This window comes from Panthera pardus, unplaced genomic scaffold, assembly GCF_024362965.1.
Source record: "Panthera pardus isolate Hobbes unplaced genomic scaffold, ASM2436296v1 HiC_scaffold_3, whole genome shotgun sequence".
Classification (NCBI taxonomy): Eukaryota; Metazoa; Chordata; class Mammalia; order Carnivora; family Felidae; genus Panthera; species Panthera pardus.
The window spans coordinates 10,473,919-10,489,969 of record NW_026526876.1 but is presented as its reverse complement, the minus strand read 5'-3'; the positions used below and the strand labels follow the sequence as shown (position 1 = coordinate 10,489,969).

General features: G+C 57.1%; 2 protein-coding genes across 5 annotated transcripts; both read left to right on the top strand.

Moving 5' to 3' along the window:
• Positions 1-693: 693 nt before the first annotated feature.
• On the top strand, positions 694-6,835 carry FGF11 (fibroblast growth factor 11). Of its 3 annotated transcripts, none has more exons than XM_019413598.2 (5): positions 694-1,621; positions 3,361-3,427; positions 3,622-3,725; positions 4,503-4,701; positions 4,994-6,835. In XM_019413598.2, the coding sequence occupies exons 1-5, from the start codon at positions 1,475-1,477 to the stop codon at positions 5,062-5,064; spliced, it is 588 nt and encodes a 195-aa protein (XP_019269143.1). In that variant the 5' UTR covers positions 694-1,474; the 3' UTR covers positions 5,065-6,835. The 3 variants fall into 3 exon arrangements, with proteins under 3 accessions (XP_019269143.1, XP_019269142.1, XP_019269144.1); XM_019413597.2 differs by having other exon boundaries at positions 694-1,667; positions 3,317-3,427; XM_019413599.2 differs by lacking the exon at positions 3,361-3,427 and having other exon boundaries at positions 694-1,667.
• A 128-nt stretch (positions 6,836-6,963) lies between these two features.
• On the top strand, positions 6,964-15,387 carry CHRNB1 (cholinergic receptor nicotinic beta 1 subunit). 2 transcript variants are annotated; one of them, XM_019413594.2, is made up of 11 exons: positions 6,964-7,081; positions 7,167-7,306; positions 7,898-7,942; positions 8,620-8,729; positions 8,835-8,943; positions 9,504-9,651; positions 9,983-10,192; positions 12,872-13,095; positions 13,589-13,770; positions 14,093-14,240; positions 14,531-15,387. In XM_019413594.2, exons 1-11 carry the CDS (start codon positions 7,021-7,023, stop codon positions 14,669-14,671), a joined length of 1,518 nt encoding a protein of 505 aa, XP_019269139.1. In that variant the 5' UTR covers positions 6,964-7,020; the 3' UTR covers positions 14,672-15,387. The 2 variants fall into 2 exon arrangements, with proteins under 2 accessions (XP_019269139.1, XP_053749007.1); XM_053893032.1 differs by lacking the exon at positions 7,167-7,306 and having other exon boundaries at positions 6,978-7,081.
• The last annotated feature ends 664 nt before the right edge of the window (positions 15,388-16,051 follow it).

Sequence of the window (16,051 nt, the reverse complement as noted above, 5' to 3'; positions counted from 1 at the left end):
GATCCGCTCAGTGGAGTCGCCTCCTTGCCCCTCCTCCTCTGAACCCCAAGACGTGCGGCCTGGCCTCGGCTCCGCCTGCCTCTGAGACCGTCCCCACTCCCTGCCTCCGAGGAACCCCGGGGTTCCTCCCGCCCGGCTTCACCGCCCCCCCTCCTCCTTCCCGGCGTCTCCGCCCCCTGCCCCGCCCCCGGGCCGGCTCTCGGAGGAGGGGGAGCCGCTGTCGCCGCCGCTGCCTCAGCTCCCCACTGCCGCTGCCGCCGCCGCCGCCGCCGCCGCTCTGCTGGGTCCGGCCGCCAGGCCCGGGGCTCTGACTTCGCCGGACCAGGGCGCTCTGCGGAGACACCCTCCCTCCTTCCTGGGGGTCCGGGGCGCCTAGCCCGGCGTGGAGGGAGGCTCGGCTCGCGAGGGACAGGGAGGGAGGAGCCTGGAACCGGAGCCAGAGCCACCCGTCGCCGGATCAACAAGACAGGACAGGTTGAGGGGCGTCGGGGAAGGAAGAGGGTGCTATAGGCTGTCCCGGGGAAGCCCTGTCGCAGAAAGCTCTGACGCGCCCTGACTTGTAGGGAGCCTGTTCACATTCGGGGACTGGTGATAACGTGGGTGCACGCCTCTCGGGGGGCTGGTTGGATTGGAGGGCGTGGGATCTAAACAAGCACCAGCTGTCCCCGAGGAAATTAAGGGGCAACCCGGGGGGGGGGGCGGGAAACAACGGATGCTCCTTATCGCGAGGTGACAGAGGCCCTCCAGACAACCACCTACCTGGTGAACCCACTAGGAAGGGTGGATTTGGAGGTGACTTCAAAAGGAGTGGGGGGTAACAAGGTGAGGAAGGGGGTTCAGCAGCTGGGAACCATGTGAAAAAAAGGTATTGCCCAGAGACAGGGTCGGGGAACCCCTAATCGCTGAGCGGGGGACAGCCTGGGCTTCCCCAGACATAGTTTTGGGGGACTTCAGTGGAAAAAAGTGGGGGACCCACTTAGAAGGTGGCAAAGACACCAAGGTTGGGTTCCTCCCTGACATTGGCAGTGCCCCAGTAGGGATGAGTCAAAGCTAAGGACCCACACCCTTTAGATTACAAGGGTGGGTTTGGCAGGAGTGCGGGTCCCCAAAATAGGGTGGAAAGGTGCTTGGGGGTATTGCAACCACATCTTGGAAATTTTGAGGGTCTTGACTTTGGGATAAGGGAAGAGGGGACAGGGACACCGGAGAACAGGGAAAGGGGGTAGTTTTCAGTAGGGGGCAAAAGTCGAGGGTGGGGTCAACAGAGATACATAGGCTGCTGGGTCCAGTGGGGCTAGCACGGGGCCCAAGGGTGGGAGCTGGCGGCCGAGGGGCGGCGGGGGGCGGGGGCCCTGGGGCTTATCCTCAGCTCCAGTGGGTGGGGCGGTGAGTTGGGACCCCAGCGTCAAGAGCATGCCCCGGTGAGCGCGCTGGGGGCGCCTGCCGGTTTGGGGGTGTCTCCTCCCGGGGCGCCATGGCGGCGCTGGCCAGTAGCCTGATCCGGCAGAAGCGGGAGGTCCGCGAGCCCGGGGGCAGCCGGCCGGTGTCGGCGCAGCGGCGCGTGTGTCCCCGCGGCACCAAGTCCCTCTGCCAGAAGCAGCTCGTCATCCTTCTGTCCAAGGTGCGACTGTGCGGGGGGCGGCCCTCGCGGCCGGACCGCGGCCCTGGTGAGTGGCTGGAGCGGGGTCTCTGGGTCTGGGAGGTTGAGGCCAGGGACGCCGAAGGATGGGGCCCGACTGAGCGGGGCTCCCCGAAAGTGAGAGGTGGGGTGGGCCAGGACGACACAGCTCCTGCCAGATCGTGCCTCAGTTTCCCTTCTCTTTTGCCCATACCCCCGAGTCTCCTTGCTGTCGAGGGCAAGGGGAAGGCTTGAGGGGCTAGGTCTGGCGCTCCGAAGCCTCGCGGCTCCGGCTCGGCCCCCCACTCCTCCCCCCCCAACACAGGAGTCCCCACCCCCACCGTCCGCCGCCTACGTGCCGGCTCTCGCGATTCTTTCAATCCGGAGCGCAGGGGCCTGGGGGTTCCGGACGCCTGGGTCACCCCGAGGGTTTCTGCAGCTCTGGCGGCCCCGCCCCCGCCCCGGTTCTCCCGCCCCTCCACGCCTTGGCTCGGTTCCCGCTGGCCGAGCCTGCCTGGCGCGGCGCCAATCTCCCCAGCTCTCCCCCGGGTGTCCTTGCAGCCACCTCGCCAGCCCGCCCCTCTGTGCGCCCGCCTCTGTGACCTGCGCTTCGAGAGGGGAGCCGGCCACCCGCCCCCCCCCCATTACCCCCTACGCGACTCCGAAGGGGGCTCCCACACGATCGGGGGACCCTCCGGCGCGAGCAGCTCCGACCCAGTACAGGGCTGGGGACCCGCTGGGAGACTGGGGGGTCGTACCACCTACAAGGGGGTACAGGGAAGTCGGCCGAGCGCAAGCGACGGGGGAAGGAGAGTTGTGAGGGTTAGCGCGTGGTCCCCGTCCAGGCTCGGCTGGCAGGAGGCCCTCTGGCCCGGCTCCCGCCGGCTCCCAGCTCCCCCAGGGGCAGCCCCCTCGTGCCCTCCGCCCCCCGCCGCCGGCCCTCCGCTTGGTACGGTCCGCAGCCCACCCTCTGAGTGGGACCCGGCCCCCACGTGACTCAGCCTGCCTCGCCAGCGCCCGGGCCCCCTTCTCCGGTTTCCTCGCTTTGGTACCGCACGTCCCCCACCTCAGGCGGGTTACCTGGCTGAAAGGGAGAGGCTGAGCCTCGGGGAGGGCTGGGCCCCCGCGAGCCAGCAGACTGACAGACAGACAGACAGACAGATGGGTCAGTGTCAGACAGGCCGGCACTGGGCCAAGGCAAGGCCCGCGCCAAGCGAGCGGCAGCCGCAGCAGCAGGTGCTGAGTCAGCGTCAGCCCCAGCCCCACCCCCGCTCCCGAGGGGGCGCCCCTACCCCGTGGTCACCTGGCCGCCCCCCACGGCCGCAAGCACACTGCCCCTTCAGCGGTCCGGCCTGGCTCCCTCTGCCTTTGGATGGATCTCCCCTTCCTTTTCCAACTCTTCTCCCCTCCCCCACTGGTGGTTGAGCTGTAGGGTAGGAATTAAGCCATTTAAATAAATTTCAATAAATTAAACAGAAAGCTGGGGGTTAGAGGAAGCAGAAGGGCCCCACCCCCCAGCTTCCTCCCGAGTCAAAGAGAGGTGGCTGAGAGCGTGCTTAGAGGGGCTGAGGGCTGGGGCCCTGGGACCTGCGTCCTCCCCTCCATTCTCCCCTGGTTCTCTCCTCTGATCCCGCCAAGTGTAGGAACGTTTCTGGGAACAGAGATGTCATTTTCAAAGATGAATGTCTCTCTCTCCAGAGCCTCAGCTCAAAGGCATCGTCACCAAATTGTTCTGCCGCCAGGGTTTCTACCTCCAGGCGAATCCTGACGGGACCATCCAGGGCACCCCAGAGGACACCAGCTCTTTCAGTGAGAGAGGAAGCCAGCTGCTGGGCGGGAGGGGAGGGGAGAGCGGGGCTAGGAGGTGGCCATCCTGTGCCTGCTTCAAGTGCTGTCATTCTCTGGCTCTTTGACACCCCCCACCACCACCACCAAGGGAAGCAGGGGAGCCAGGATGGGGGTCTGAGGCTCGGGACACTGATGCCCCCTCTCTCCACCCCCAGCCCACTTCAACCTGATCCCCGTGGGGCTCCGTGTGGTCACCATCCAGAGTGCCAAGCTGGGTCACTACATGGCCATGAACGCCGAGGGGCTGCTCTACAGCTCGGTGAGACACTGAGGCCGAGTGGCCAGGGGATCGCCGCCCCTGCCAGGGCTCCCCAGCTACAGCCTTAACTACCGCTAGGACTCCCTCTCCCTCCAGCTCTTGCTGATGTGCTGTTATTGCCCACCGCAGAGCACCTCCGCTAGGGTCCCTCCCATCCCTGCTGCCTGCGTAGCCCCCCAAGAACCACCAGGCTCTTTGGCCAACTCTTCCAGCCTTTTGGAACTCCTGCACATCCTACTCCCTCCAGATTTCATGTTTACTGAACTTCGCCAGACTCAGCCCGGAGAGGGGCTGGCAAGAGAGGCTGGAAGGAGAGTAGAGAGCAGGTATCTTCTTATTCCAGGCCCCACCCCCACCTCCTGGGGGGGGGGGAGTGCTGACCAGATGCTCCCTCATTCCCCCTTTCTCCTAGTTTCTATACGGAGTAAGAAGTTGGCCCTCCAGCCCAAAACGCAGGGGTTGTATCCTGACTGGTTCTTTTTTTTTTTTTTAAGTTTATTTATTTTAGAGAGAGAGAGCAGGGGAGGGGGCACAGAGAGAGAGAGAGGGAGACACAGAATCCAAAGCAGGCTCCAGGCTCCGAGCTGTCTGCACAGAGCCCGATGCGGGGCTCGAAATCACGAGCTGTGAGATCATGACCTGAGCCAAAGCGGGACGCTCAACCGACCGAGCCACCCAGGCGCCCCCTGGCTGGTTCTTCTCAGGGCTCCCTTCTGTCCAGTGATAAGTCTTTTCGTCTCTGTCTCTGTGTGCCTTTCTGGCTCTTTGTCTTGTCAGCCGCATTTCACAGCTGAGTGTCGCTTTAAGGAATGCGTCTTCGAGAATTACTACGTCCTGTACGCCTCTGCTCTCTATCGCCAGCGCCGCTCTGGCCGGGCCTGGTACCTGGGCCTGGACAAGGAGGGCCGAGTCATGAAGGGAAATCGAGTCAAGAAGACCAAGGCAGCGGCCCACTTTGTGCCCAAGCTCCTGGAAGGTGAGTATGGATGGACTCAAGGAAAGGACGTCGGGGGGAGGGTGCTGGCCTCGATGTGAACATTGAGTGACACACAGCTAAGGTACTACGAGTGTTAAAGAGAACACCTGTTATGAGGGGTCAAACCAGGAAGGCTCCGGCCCCTGGCCCCCGGGACTTTGGGGAGCCCTTCTCCTGTGGGTTGGGATTCCCAGAGGAAGGGTGTAGGGGATGGGAGCCCTTTCAAAGCTGATTCTTCCCACGTCTCTCCGTGTCTAATTCTCCTTCCTGCTCCTCTCTCTCCCCTTCACAGTGGCCATGTACCGGGAGCCTTCTCTCCACAGTGTCCCTGAGACCTCCCCTTCCAGTCCCCCTGCCCCCTGAAATGTAGTCCGTGGACTGGAGGCTCCTGGCACTTGCACGGAGCCAGCCACAGCCACCGCCTGTCTCCCAGCCCTGCTCCCGGCCCCGCCCCCACCCATGCCGCCACACTCATGCCCTGAGCAGCCAGGTCCCACCAGGTGCTCGATCCTGAGGGAGCCAAGGGGCTGGTTGTGACTCCCCAGGCCTCCCTGCTCCTCGGGCCTGGGAGTTCAGAGAGGGGGAGGCTGACAGTGGTCCTGGCTGATCCCTTCTTTCCTTCCACACTCACAGCCCCGCAAAGCCTTTTCCCAAGAAGGCGCCCGGGTTCCCCAAATGACAGAACCAGGACATAAATATTCCCCACCCTGGGGCTCAGCCAGTTCCTGGAGCCCTATGCCCTTTTCATTGCCACTGAACCATAGATTTATAGGTCTACTGGAGCTCAGGATCAGTTCCCTTTTTTCCCTCCTCCACCTTCTGCCTTGTTCTGGACAGGTTCTGGAACATCAGGCACCCTAGCCAGGGCCCTTTTTGCACTCAGGCTCTGGGCTGGAATGCTGGCATGCTGCCAGGCTCTGTTCTGGATCCATCAGGCTTCTGTCCTTGACCCAGATGGACCCCCTGGTTTCCAGGTAGAGAGGGGCTGGGTATGAGCCCTGTCCAGCTGCTGGCCTTGGCCTGAACTAGGACCAGTCCCAGAACACCACAGTTTTAACTTTCTTATCCCAAAGACACCCACTGCTAGAGCATGGTGTTCTAGACACATATGGAGCCATACTTCCTCCTGAATCTCGGCTCTAGGACGTAGACCAGGACTCAGCCCTTTCCTCCAGGATGGAAACGAGGCCTGAATAGCCCTATTAATGCTCATATAGAGGAAGCTCTAGACCCACCCTCCTACCTTCTCTAGTAATGCGTTTCTCGGTGAATCGAGAAACACTTCTTGTTTTTCCTAGGTTTTCTAAAAATCTGATTCTTCCTATAGAATGCTAACCTTATTTATACGTGCAGTTTCTAGCTCCTGCAACTCAGCTGGGGTCCCGCCGGGGAAACAGAGTCTGAGGAAGGGCAGAGGAGTTTGGGCAGGAATCCTTGGCTCATAGTAGGGAGGTTGGGATGGGCAGGGGGCCACAACCGTGGCATGTTTCGGCTGTGCTTGGGTTGGGGGGGGGGGGGGACATGAACACTTAGCTACCTCAGCAGGAATTCCTCCCAGGTCCCCTTTAAAGCTGAGGTCTTTAGGGTAATGAGTCTAGAATAAAAAGGATAAGAGGAGGGACACAACCTTGATCCCCCAGTGCAGAGACCCCAGTTCAGCAATAAGTTCCACCCCACTCCCCTACAAATCAGGCCAAGGAGGGTGAGGGCCTCTCGGGGCTCTAGACCTCATATACCCCCAGAGCTTCTAACTGACTAGAACTTGCTTAACTTACAGCTTATAACCTCAGCTAAGTTTTAGGTACCCAAAAAGGGCCTGACTAGATTTTCCCAAAAAAGCGTGGAGAGCTTGGGGCAGGCCTGGAAAAGACCAGGAAGCCACCAGTGACTAGGAGGGACACTCTGAGTAGCCTCGGACCTGGGCAGGGTAGAGGAGAGGGCCCTAAAGGGAGGGGCTGGGGCTCAGAGGCTGGTCACTTTTCCTCAGGCTCTATTTCTGGCTTGTTGCAAGAGGGGCGCATATTCCCCTCACCCACACAGAACCCGCTCAGGCTCCACCCGTCTCCTGGCTCTGCTCCCAGGGGACAGGGTCTCCACTCCATGCTTTCTCAATTAAAGACGATTTGTACAACGATTTACACGTTGTCTGTCATCTATGGGTGGCGGGCATTGGCAGTTGCTTGGGGCGGGACCAAGTCCCAGGGGCGGGGCGGGTGGGCTGGCGGCTGTCCCCCAACGACAGGTGCACATTTCTGGGCGCCTCGTCACTTCCCCTGCGCTGGCGAACGGAGCGAAGTCACTGAGCTACGCGGCCGGGCTATGACCTCAGGGGCGCTGCTGCTGCTGCTGCTGGGGGCGCTGGGGGCGCCGCTCGCCCCGGGTAAGTGCGGGCCTCAGAGGAGCAGTGACAGGACCAGGGGTCGTGGCAGGGCACGGTGGCTTCACTCAGTGCCCTCCTCTTCCAGGCGCCCATGGCTCGGAGGCGGAGGGCCGGCTCCTCGAGAAGCTTTTCTCGGGCTACGATAGCTCGGTGCGGCCGGCGCGGGAGGTGGGAGACCGTGTCGGGGTCAGCATTGGCCTCAGCCTGGCGCAGCTCATCAGCCTGGTGAGGGCGCACGCGGGGGTTTGAGGTCCGACTTGCTGAACGGCTGGGGGCGTGGCCTGGGGCGTGGCGGGGCCGTCTGGGGGCGTGGCCAGGCCGGGAGATAGGCCGTGAGCCGAGATTGGGTCGAAATCGGACCAATGGACAAGCTGTAGGCGTGGCCGCCGGACGGGCCAGGGGTGGGGCGGGCCAGGGCGGCGAGCCGGACTGCGGGCGGGTCCTGAAGTGAAGCCGGGAGTCCACGACGCGCTGGGGGGCGGGTCTTGAGGCGGGGTCGCAGGCTGGGGCGGAGCTTGGTGCGGGACGGGGTCAAGAGACCACAGCGGCCGGAGATGCAGGGTTGGGTGAACGGTAGGCTGTGGGCGGGGCCGGGGGTGGGCGGAATGGTAGATGAATTGGCTGGCCGGGTAGACGGCCGGAAGTTTCTGAGATAGAGGCGGGGCTCAAACCAGGGCAGCATCTTGGAGGCAGGGCTTGGACCCGAGAGAGTGGGACTCCGGAAAAAGAGGGGTTTCCAGAGGGAGCTTGACCCTCCGAGCCCCTTCATTGCTCTCTATTCACGTCACCTCTACCCTTGAAATTTTTCCCTTCTAGAACGAGAAGGATGAAGAGATGAGCACAAAGGTGTACTTAGACCTGGTACGGAGACCCCGTGGGGTGGGAAAGGGCGTCCCGCTGCCTTTACAATTTCCTCCAACGTCCCGCTCAGTAAGAGTATTATTTCTAAGAATCACGACCTCGGAGCACATGACCCAAAGGGAAGCTTCAGTAAACAATACGTATATTTACTATGAGAGTTGCGTTCCATATTCTAATTTTTTTTCACACTTTGGGTACACCAAGTTTTTTATTTATTTTTGAGAGTGTGTGTGCACAAGCAGGGGAGGGGCAGAGAGACAGAGAGAGACACAGAGGCGGAAGCAGTCTCCGGGCTCTGAGCGGTCAGCCCAGAGCCTGACGCGGGGCTGGAACTCACGAACTGTGAGATCATGACCTGAGCCAAAGATTGACGTCTAACTAAGCCCCCAGGGGCCGCTTATTTGATTCCAGACTCGCTGAAGGGTCGCCAGCTGTAGTTTGAAAAACACTGTTTTAGTGGCTAGCTAGTGCCACCTGCTCAGTGGGGGAGGGGGAAATTAGCCGACGGGGTCCCAGCCAGTGAAGGTGCAGCCGGGATCAGAACCCCGATTTCCAGAACCCTAGTACCTGCCTGCCGGCTTCCCTCCCTGGCACTCCCTTCCCGGGCATCCTTCGGCCATCCCCAGTCCCCTCCCAGCCTCCAGCCCCGGACAGCCCCTCGGCCTCTGCTTCCACAGGGGTGGACTGACTACAGGCTGAGCTGGGACCCCGCGGAGCACGAGGGCATCGATTCACTGCGCATCGCGGCTGCATCCGTGTGGTTACCGGACGTGGTGCTCCTAAACAAGTAGGGTCTTCCCAAAGACCGGGAGGTGGGCGGGGTCTCCGGAGGGCGGGGTCTCCGGTGGGCGGGGTCCTGATCCCGGCGGCTGAGAAGACCCTTCACCCGCAGCAACGACGGAAATTTTGGCGTTGCTCTGGACTTGAACGTGGTTGTGTCCTCCGACGGCTCCGTGCGCTGGCAGCCTCCAGGCCTCTACCGCAGCAGCTGCAGCATCGAGGTGGCCGGGCTCCCCCTGGGAAGCTCAGGGCTCACAGAAACCTTGCTTCTCCCCAGAGGCTGACGCGCCTCCCTCCTCCCATATGCCCTCAACCTCACATCTCTCCCGCCCTCCTGATTTTCCGTTGTCGTGTGTGGGTTTTTTTTTTTAATGTTTATTTATTCATCAGAGAGAGACAGAGACAGAGCGTGAGCGGGGGAGGGGCAGAGAGAGAGGGAGACACAGAATCTAAGCAGGCTCCAGGCTCTGAGCTGTCAGCACAGAGCCTGCCGCAGGGCTGGAACCCACAAACCACGTGATCGTGACCTGAGCTGAAGTCAGACACCTAACCGACTGAGCCACCCAGGTGGCCCGATTTTCCGTTGTTTCTTCTCCTCCCGTCACCGTCCCTGACTTCCAGTCTTTCTCAGTGATCCTGCTTCCGTTGGCCAAGGCCTCCCCTAATAACCTTCCAATTCATCTGTGACCTTCCAACTCCCCCAGCACCCCCCCGCAACAGTTCTCTGGCAGCCCTGGTGACACCCCCCCACCCCACATCACTCCCCCCCCCCTCCATCCAGGTCACCTACTTCCCCTTCGACTGGCAGAACTGCACCATGGTGTTCAGTTCTTACAGCTATGACAGCTCAGAGGTCAGCCTGCAGACCGCGTTGGGTCCTGACAAGCAGAAACGGCAGGAAGTGTACATTCATGAAGGGACCTTCATTGGTGAGCGAGCATGGCTCCCACGTCCATGGGCTTTATGCTTTCCGGTTTCTAACAGGCTGATAAATACCGCCCCCTCTCCACCCCCTCCCCATCAGCAATGCCCCGGGGACAGCCCTGTGGGGTCAGCAAGACAAGTTTCACAGATATGGAAAACTGAGACTTGTTCACGTTTATCAGAGATGGGCTGCCCAGCCTGATGTCCACAGCTAGCCCTTATCACATCAGCCACCTGAGGGTTAGGATGTGGCAGATCAAGCCGTATCTGGCACCAGTAAGGTCAGGTCCTACATCTGTGTCCCGTTCTTCTCTCTTCCCCTCTCCTTCCTCCCAGAGAATGGCCAATGGGAAATTATCCACAAGCCTTCTCGGCTAATCCAGCCTCCGGCGGATCTGAGGGGAGGCGGGGAAGGACAGCGGGAAGAAGTCACCTTCTACCTCATTATTCGTCGGAAGCCTCTCTTCTACCTGGTCAATGTCATTGCCCCGTGCATCCTCATCACTCTCCTGGCCATCTTCGTCTTCTACCTGCCTCCAGATGCAGGTAAGGGAGGGAAGGGCCCTGCCAACCTCCCCACTTCTCTCCATCCAGTAACTTCTGCCTCTTCCCTTTCAGAATCCTAGGATCTCCTTCTTGGGACCAACAAGCTCCTGGGATTAGACAATTCTCCTTTATCCTTCTCCCATTCCTGGTATCCTCCCCAGCTCACTCCCCTCTTTTCCAGACACCTACTAGTCCCTTGGCCTCCTATCCCCCTTCGAAACAATAGTGACATTTCTCTAGGAGGCAGCAGAGTAACCTTGGGCAAATTCTTTCCTCTCTCTGTGTCTCAATTTCCTGATCTGGAAATGGGGACAATTGTTGTCTCGACCTGATAGGATTATTCTGAGGATGAATTGAGTTAATAGAACCGTGCCCAGCACCAAGTAAGTTCTGTGTAAGCATTAGTATTATTTTTACTATTTTTGAGCCTTGCTAGAAGTAGTATAATGAACATGTTGCATATATTAATTCAATTCTAATCTTTACAACTCCGTGAGATAAGTACTGAACTGTCTTCCCATTTTACAGAGGAAGACAAAGAGGCTGAGAGAGTTTAAGGCATTTGCCCGACATTAGGCAGTCAGAGAGAGTTGGTGCCAGCCTGATTCACAGACAGAAATCCTCAACTCTGGTATTTAAAGCACTCTTTCCTTCTCTTTGGCATTGAGTTCTCCGTCTAGAGAAGGAGAATGATCCAGCTCTAGAACACACTTCCAAATGTAACTTCTACTTCCTCCCTGAGCAGGGCAAATCTTGGAACCCAATATTATAGGACTAAAGTAGAGCAGACCATAAAAGTTATTTATTTCCATACCTTCCTTGAAGTTTGAGGTGCCTGTTGTATGCCCCGAGAATAATCAGCCACCTGGCACATCCTTATATACTTTGTTTCATTTTTAGATCCTTCAAATTGCTATTTAGTTCCTTAAAAAAGCTACAAGGGTTGGTCTATTCATTCGTGCAATGATATTTGTTGAGCATCTATAACGTGCTAGGCACTGGGGATACATCAGTGAATAAAAGAGACAAAAATCTCTGCCCTCCTGGAGTTTATGTTCTAGTGGGGGAAACAGCCAACAACCAAAATAAATAAATCTATTAGGTTGTATACTGGGAGTGGACAAGTCCTAAAGAGGAAAATAAAGTAGGAAAAACAGTTAGGGAGGGTGAGAATGGGGGTAGGGGTTGTAATTTAAACTAGAATGGTCAGGGGTGCCTGGCTGGCTCTGTCGGTATAGCACGTGACTCTTGATCTCAGGGTTGTGAGTTCAAACCCCATGGGGGGTGTAGAGATTACTTAAAATCTTAAGGGGCGCCTTGGTGGCTCAGTCAGATGAGGGACCACCTCTTGATTTCAGCTCAGGTCATGATCCCAGGGTCATGGGATCAAGCCCCATGGCGGGCTCTTGGTGCTGAGCATGGAGCCTGCTTACGATTTTCTCTCTCCCTCTCCCTCTCCTTCTCTCTCTCTCTCTCTCTCTCTCTCTCTCTCTCTCTGTCTCTTCCCTGCTCATGCTACCTCTATCTCTCTGTCTAAAAAATAAATAAATAAAATAAAATCTTAAGGAATAGAATGGTCAGCCAGTGCCTCACTAAAAAGGAAATATTGGATCAGTATTTGAACAAAGAGTGAAGGGGTTGAGAGAATGTTCCCTGGCAGATATCTGGGGGGAAGAATGTACGAGGTGGAGTTAGCGATGACTGCGGACTCTGGAGTGGGAGTGAGCCTTGCGTATTCGAGAAGTAGCCAGAATGACTGAATGAAGTAAGCGAGAAGGAAAACAGTAGGAGATAAAGTCAGAGAATTAGCAGAAGGCCTTGTCAACCATACTAAACACTTTGGCTTTTATGCCGAAGAAGATGAGAAGCCACTGGAAGGTTCTGAGAAGGAAAGGGATGTATCTGATTTCCATTTTAACAGGATCAGTCTGGCTGCTCTGTTGAGAACAGTCAGCAGGGGTAAAGACAATGAAGCAAAGAGGAAGCCTTCTGTTTTTTTTTTTAAATTTATTTATTTTTTAATGTTTATTTTTGAGGAGAGAGAAACAGTGCGTGTGAGTGGGGGAGGAGCAGAGATCTGGGGGTGGGTACAGAGGATCTGAAGCAGGCTCTGCGCTGACAGCAAAGAGCCCCAGGTGGGGCTCGAACTCACCAACCGTAAGATCATGACCTGAGCAGAAGTCGCACGCTTAACCAACTGAGCCACCCAGGCGCCCTGAGGAGGCCTTTATAATAACTCAGACCTGAGGTAATGGTACTTTGTATGGATATATTTTGAAAGGAAAACCAGTAGGGTTTGCTATGGATTGGGTATGGGTTAAGAGAGAGGGAGGAGAGTTGAGCAGGACTGAGAGCCACAGAAAAGATGGGATTTGTCACTTCTGAAGTGGGAAAGGCTGTGGGAGGGGTTGGTGGTCAAGGGATTAGGTTCTGGACAGGTTAATTTTGAGATGTCTCTTGGACATCCAGGTGGAGAAGTTAAATCGGCAGGTGGCTGTAAATCTGGAGTTTAGGAGAGTAAGTCCGAGCTGGAGGTTATCGTTGTAGGACTCATCTGCCTGCAGTTGGCCCTTCCAAAAGCCTGTCCTTGAGTGGGCTGGAGACATGGTCACTGATTATGCCATGGAAATCGCCTTCTGGCAAAGCCTAATCCTTCCACCTTCCTCTCTGCCCCGCAAGGAGAGAAGATGGGGCTCTCGATCTTTGCCCTGCTGACCCTGACTGTGTTCCTGCTGCTGCTGGCAGACAAAGTTCCTGAGACCTCCCTGTCTGTCCCCATCATTATCAAGTACCTCATGTTCACCATGGTGCTCGTCACTTTCTCAGTCATCCTTAGCGTCCTAGTCCTCAACCTGCACCATCGCTCACCCCACACCCACCAAATGCCCATTTGGGTCCGTCAGGTAAGATGTCCTTCTCCAACCAGTGTTAACTCTCAGTCCTAGCGTTCGTCTTTTTGTGCAGGTGCCACTCCTCTCTCCTACCAACTTCACAGACCTGAACGATAACTACAACCCCTGGTAGAGTGTTCAAGTGCCAAGGCCAGTTGGGTGTTGAAAGGTTGCACAGTCAATTTTACCCTCCTGACATTATCATGTCCTAGATCCCATATTGGCTTCATCAATACTGCCCATCCCTGGGTCGCAGGGAAACATCCTCGGGGTCAGGTCCTATCAGGGTGGAAGCCCTCGGAACTTTGTTTTCGGGACAGGATGCCTCCAACCCACTTAAGGCCGTGTGGTTGCACTTCCTCGCTGTGCAGCTGGGGGACGCGCGCACGCATGCGCAGGGATGGGCAGGTGGTTGGGGGCGGTGAGCTACTTCCCTTCCCGTCTGAAAGCATGAGAGCGCCCCCCCCCCAGCCCCCCACGACCAATATGCCTTTCTACTCAGCAGATCTTCATCCACAAACTCCCTCCGTACCTGGGTCTGAAGAGGCCCAAACCTGAGAGAGACCTGATGCCGGAGCCACCTCCTGTAGCCCTCAGGGACTCTCCAGCAAGTGGCTGGGGTCGAGGAACAGATGAATATTTCATCCGGAAGCCACCGAACGATTTTCTCTTCCCCAAACCCAACAGGTAGTACCTACTCTCCGTCGCCTACAAGGAAGGGAGAGCGTGAACTACCGTTCCCAGAAGGCTGTGCAGAGGCAGGCGGCTTAAGGTCCCGGAAGATGCCCTTGAGCATCATGGGAAGTGTAGTACCCCTTCTGCCGCCTACTTTGCGGAAAGGCGGAAACTAAAGCGTAGAGGGATGGGAGGAATTGCGGAAGACTGGAGAGGTCGTCGCTGACGGGGAGAGCCTAGAGGGCCCTCTCACGTTTCGAAAACTGACAAGAATGTTGGAGGAGGGAATTGGGATGGAGCCTAGAGCGTGGCCAAACTGTCCCGCCTCTTCCAGGTTCCAGCCTGAACTGTCTGCCCCGGACCTGCGGCGATCTATCGATAGCCCAAACCGGGCTGTGGGCCTGCCTCCCGAGCTGCGGGAGGTCGTTTCCTCGATCAGCTACATCGCTCGACAGCTGCAGGAACAGGAGGACCACGACGCGGTAAGTCCAATGAGGGTGGAGCAGGGCAGGGCCTGGGTGGCCTTGGCTCCACCCGCCAGTCCAGGCTCCGCCCCTAGCACTCGGTTTGGTTTCTGATTGGAAGCTTGCCTCCTTTGGTTCCGCCCCCTGTTTTCCGACTGGCTCTTCACTCCATCCATCGCCCGCAGTTTCGCTTTCCTCTGTCCCACGGCCCGCCCCTGTCTCAGAGCTCGTAGGACAGGGTAAGGGTAGCGGGCAGACCTTCCCTGGGGGTCTGCAGCTCAGGAACAGTTTACTCTGCCTACCCCCAGCTGAAGGAAGACTGGCAATTTGTGGCCATGGTAGTGGATCGCCTTTTCCTCTGGACCTTCATCATCTTCACGAGCGTTGGGACCCTCGTCATCTTCCTGGATGCCTCGTACCACTTGCCCCCTGCCGACCCCTTTCCTTGAGGACAGAGGGCCAAGACCCAGGTCCTCTGCGGGCTGCACTGAGAGTCCGGCGGTACTCTCGAGTCCTATCCCTTTCTGCCTCTCGACTCCACTAGGAATCCAGCCCTCCCAGGTCATTGCCTTTATGGGGAGCGAGCCGAAGTGGGACGGGGCCGACTGAAGCCTTGGGCCCCGCTAGACATGCGCTATCAGTTTATTTAGTCTTTGGTTTCTTGTAGAAGTTCCTTTGGATAGCAACACTAGCTTCCCAGTATAATGGAACAAAGAACAAGAACTAGACTGTAAGCCTTTTGAGGGCAGGAACTGTGCCTTGTTCACTGTAATATCCCCAGCTCCTAGCACAGGTCCTGACCTATAGGATTGTAGGTGCTTAACGTCTGTTGAGTGAATAGGGTTTTGTTGTTGTTGTTGTTGGTTTTCTCCTGGAAGGAAATGCACCAAATAATAGTGCTTATGTTTGCATGTTGACACTAGTGATCTTTGTTTTCACCTTTCTGTAATTTATTTTTTTGTAATAAGTATTATCTTTAGGATAAAAAAAAAGGTTATGTCTAAAAGGATGCATTTGTAATAAGGGGGGGGGGGGGGGGAAGAGCCCTTTAAAATCCTTCCTTCAGGTTTCAGCTTTGGTGCTCAAACTTTGGATAAGCTAAGCTATTGAACTGCTGTGGGCCTAAGTTTCCACATCTGTAAAATGAGGCAAATGACAGGACCTACTCCCTTAGTCTGAGAGTCATGTGACAAGATGGGAGCAAAAGCACGATACAGCAGACATCAGAGGTTGCCAACTGGCGTGTTTTGTTTGACCTGCGTTGTTGACCTCACAGGTTTCAGTGTGAGTTCGCTACTTTAAAAGTTTGGATAGTGCACAGAGAAATTTGGATTTCCGGCTTCCCTTGGGGGAGGGAAATTAAAAGTACGGCAACACCAGGCCTGACTCCCCTGTTGGCAGCAACCTGAGGGTTAGTGGCTGCCTGGTCCGGTCAAGGTTATTTGTACCAGAATTCTTCAAAGCCCCCACCCACCTGACCCACGACTTCCCTCATTTTACTTGCCTGTCCCATTAGACAAAGGGGAGGGGAGGTGGGGGATGAGGAGTTGAAGGTAGTGGGGGGCTAGGAGTGGAAAAAGAAAGCTGGCCGTATCCCATGGCTGTCACTTGTTTTGTGCGTCGGTTTCCTTTCAATTTGGAGACAGGGTTGCACCCGGTTTAAGGCGCATGGGCCACTAGGATCTTGTGCCCAGCAGGCTGTGTGAACTGGACTGAGTTCATGTTTCTGCCTGGAGGTCAGACCAAAGTCAGCTGGAGCCTGGTGGCTGCGGCCATTATGGCGAGGCATGTAGGGTCACCAGGCCCTCACGCCTCCTCGGTTGCTGGAA

Coding starts and splice junctions, on each gene's coding strand:
- CHRNB1 (XM_019413594.2), top strand. CDS start 7,021: ATGACCTCAGGGGCGCTGCTGCTGCTGCTGCTGGGGGCGCTGGGGGCG. Junction 8,730..8,834: donor GACGTGGTGCTCCTAAACAA/GTAGGGTCTTCC, acceptor CTTCACCCGCAG/CAACGACGGAAATTTTGGCG. Junction 13,096..13,588: donor TGCCCATTTGGGTCCGTCAG/GTAAGATGTCCT, acceptor TCTACTCAGCAG/ATCTTCATCCACAAACTCCC.
- FGF11 (XM_019413597.2), top strand. CDS start 1,475: ATGGCGGCGCTGGCCAGTAGCCTGATCCGGCAGAAGCGGGAGGTCCGC. Junction 1,668..3,316: donor GCGGCCGGACCGCGGCCCTG/GTGAGTGGCTGG, acceptor CTCTCTCTCCAG/AGCCTCAGCTCAAAGGCATC. Junction 3,428..3,621: donor AGAGGACACCAGCTCTTTCA/GTGAGAGAGGAA, acceptor CTCCACCCCCAG/CCCACTTCAACCTGATCCCC.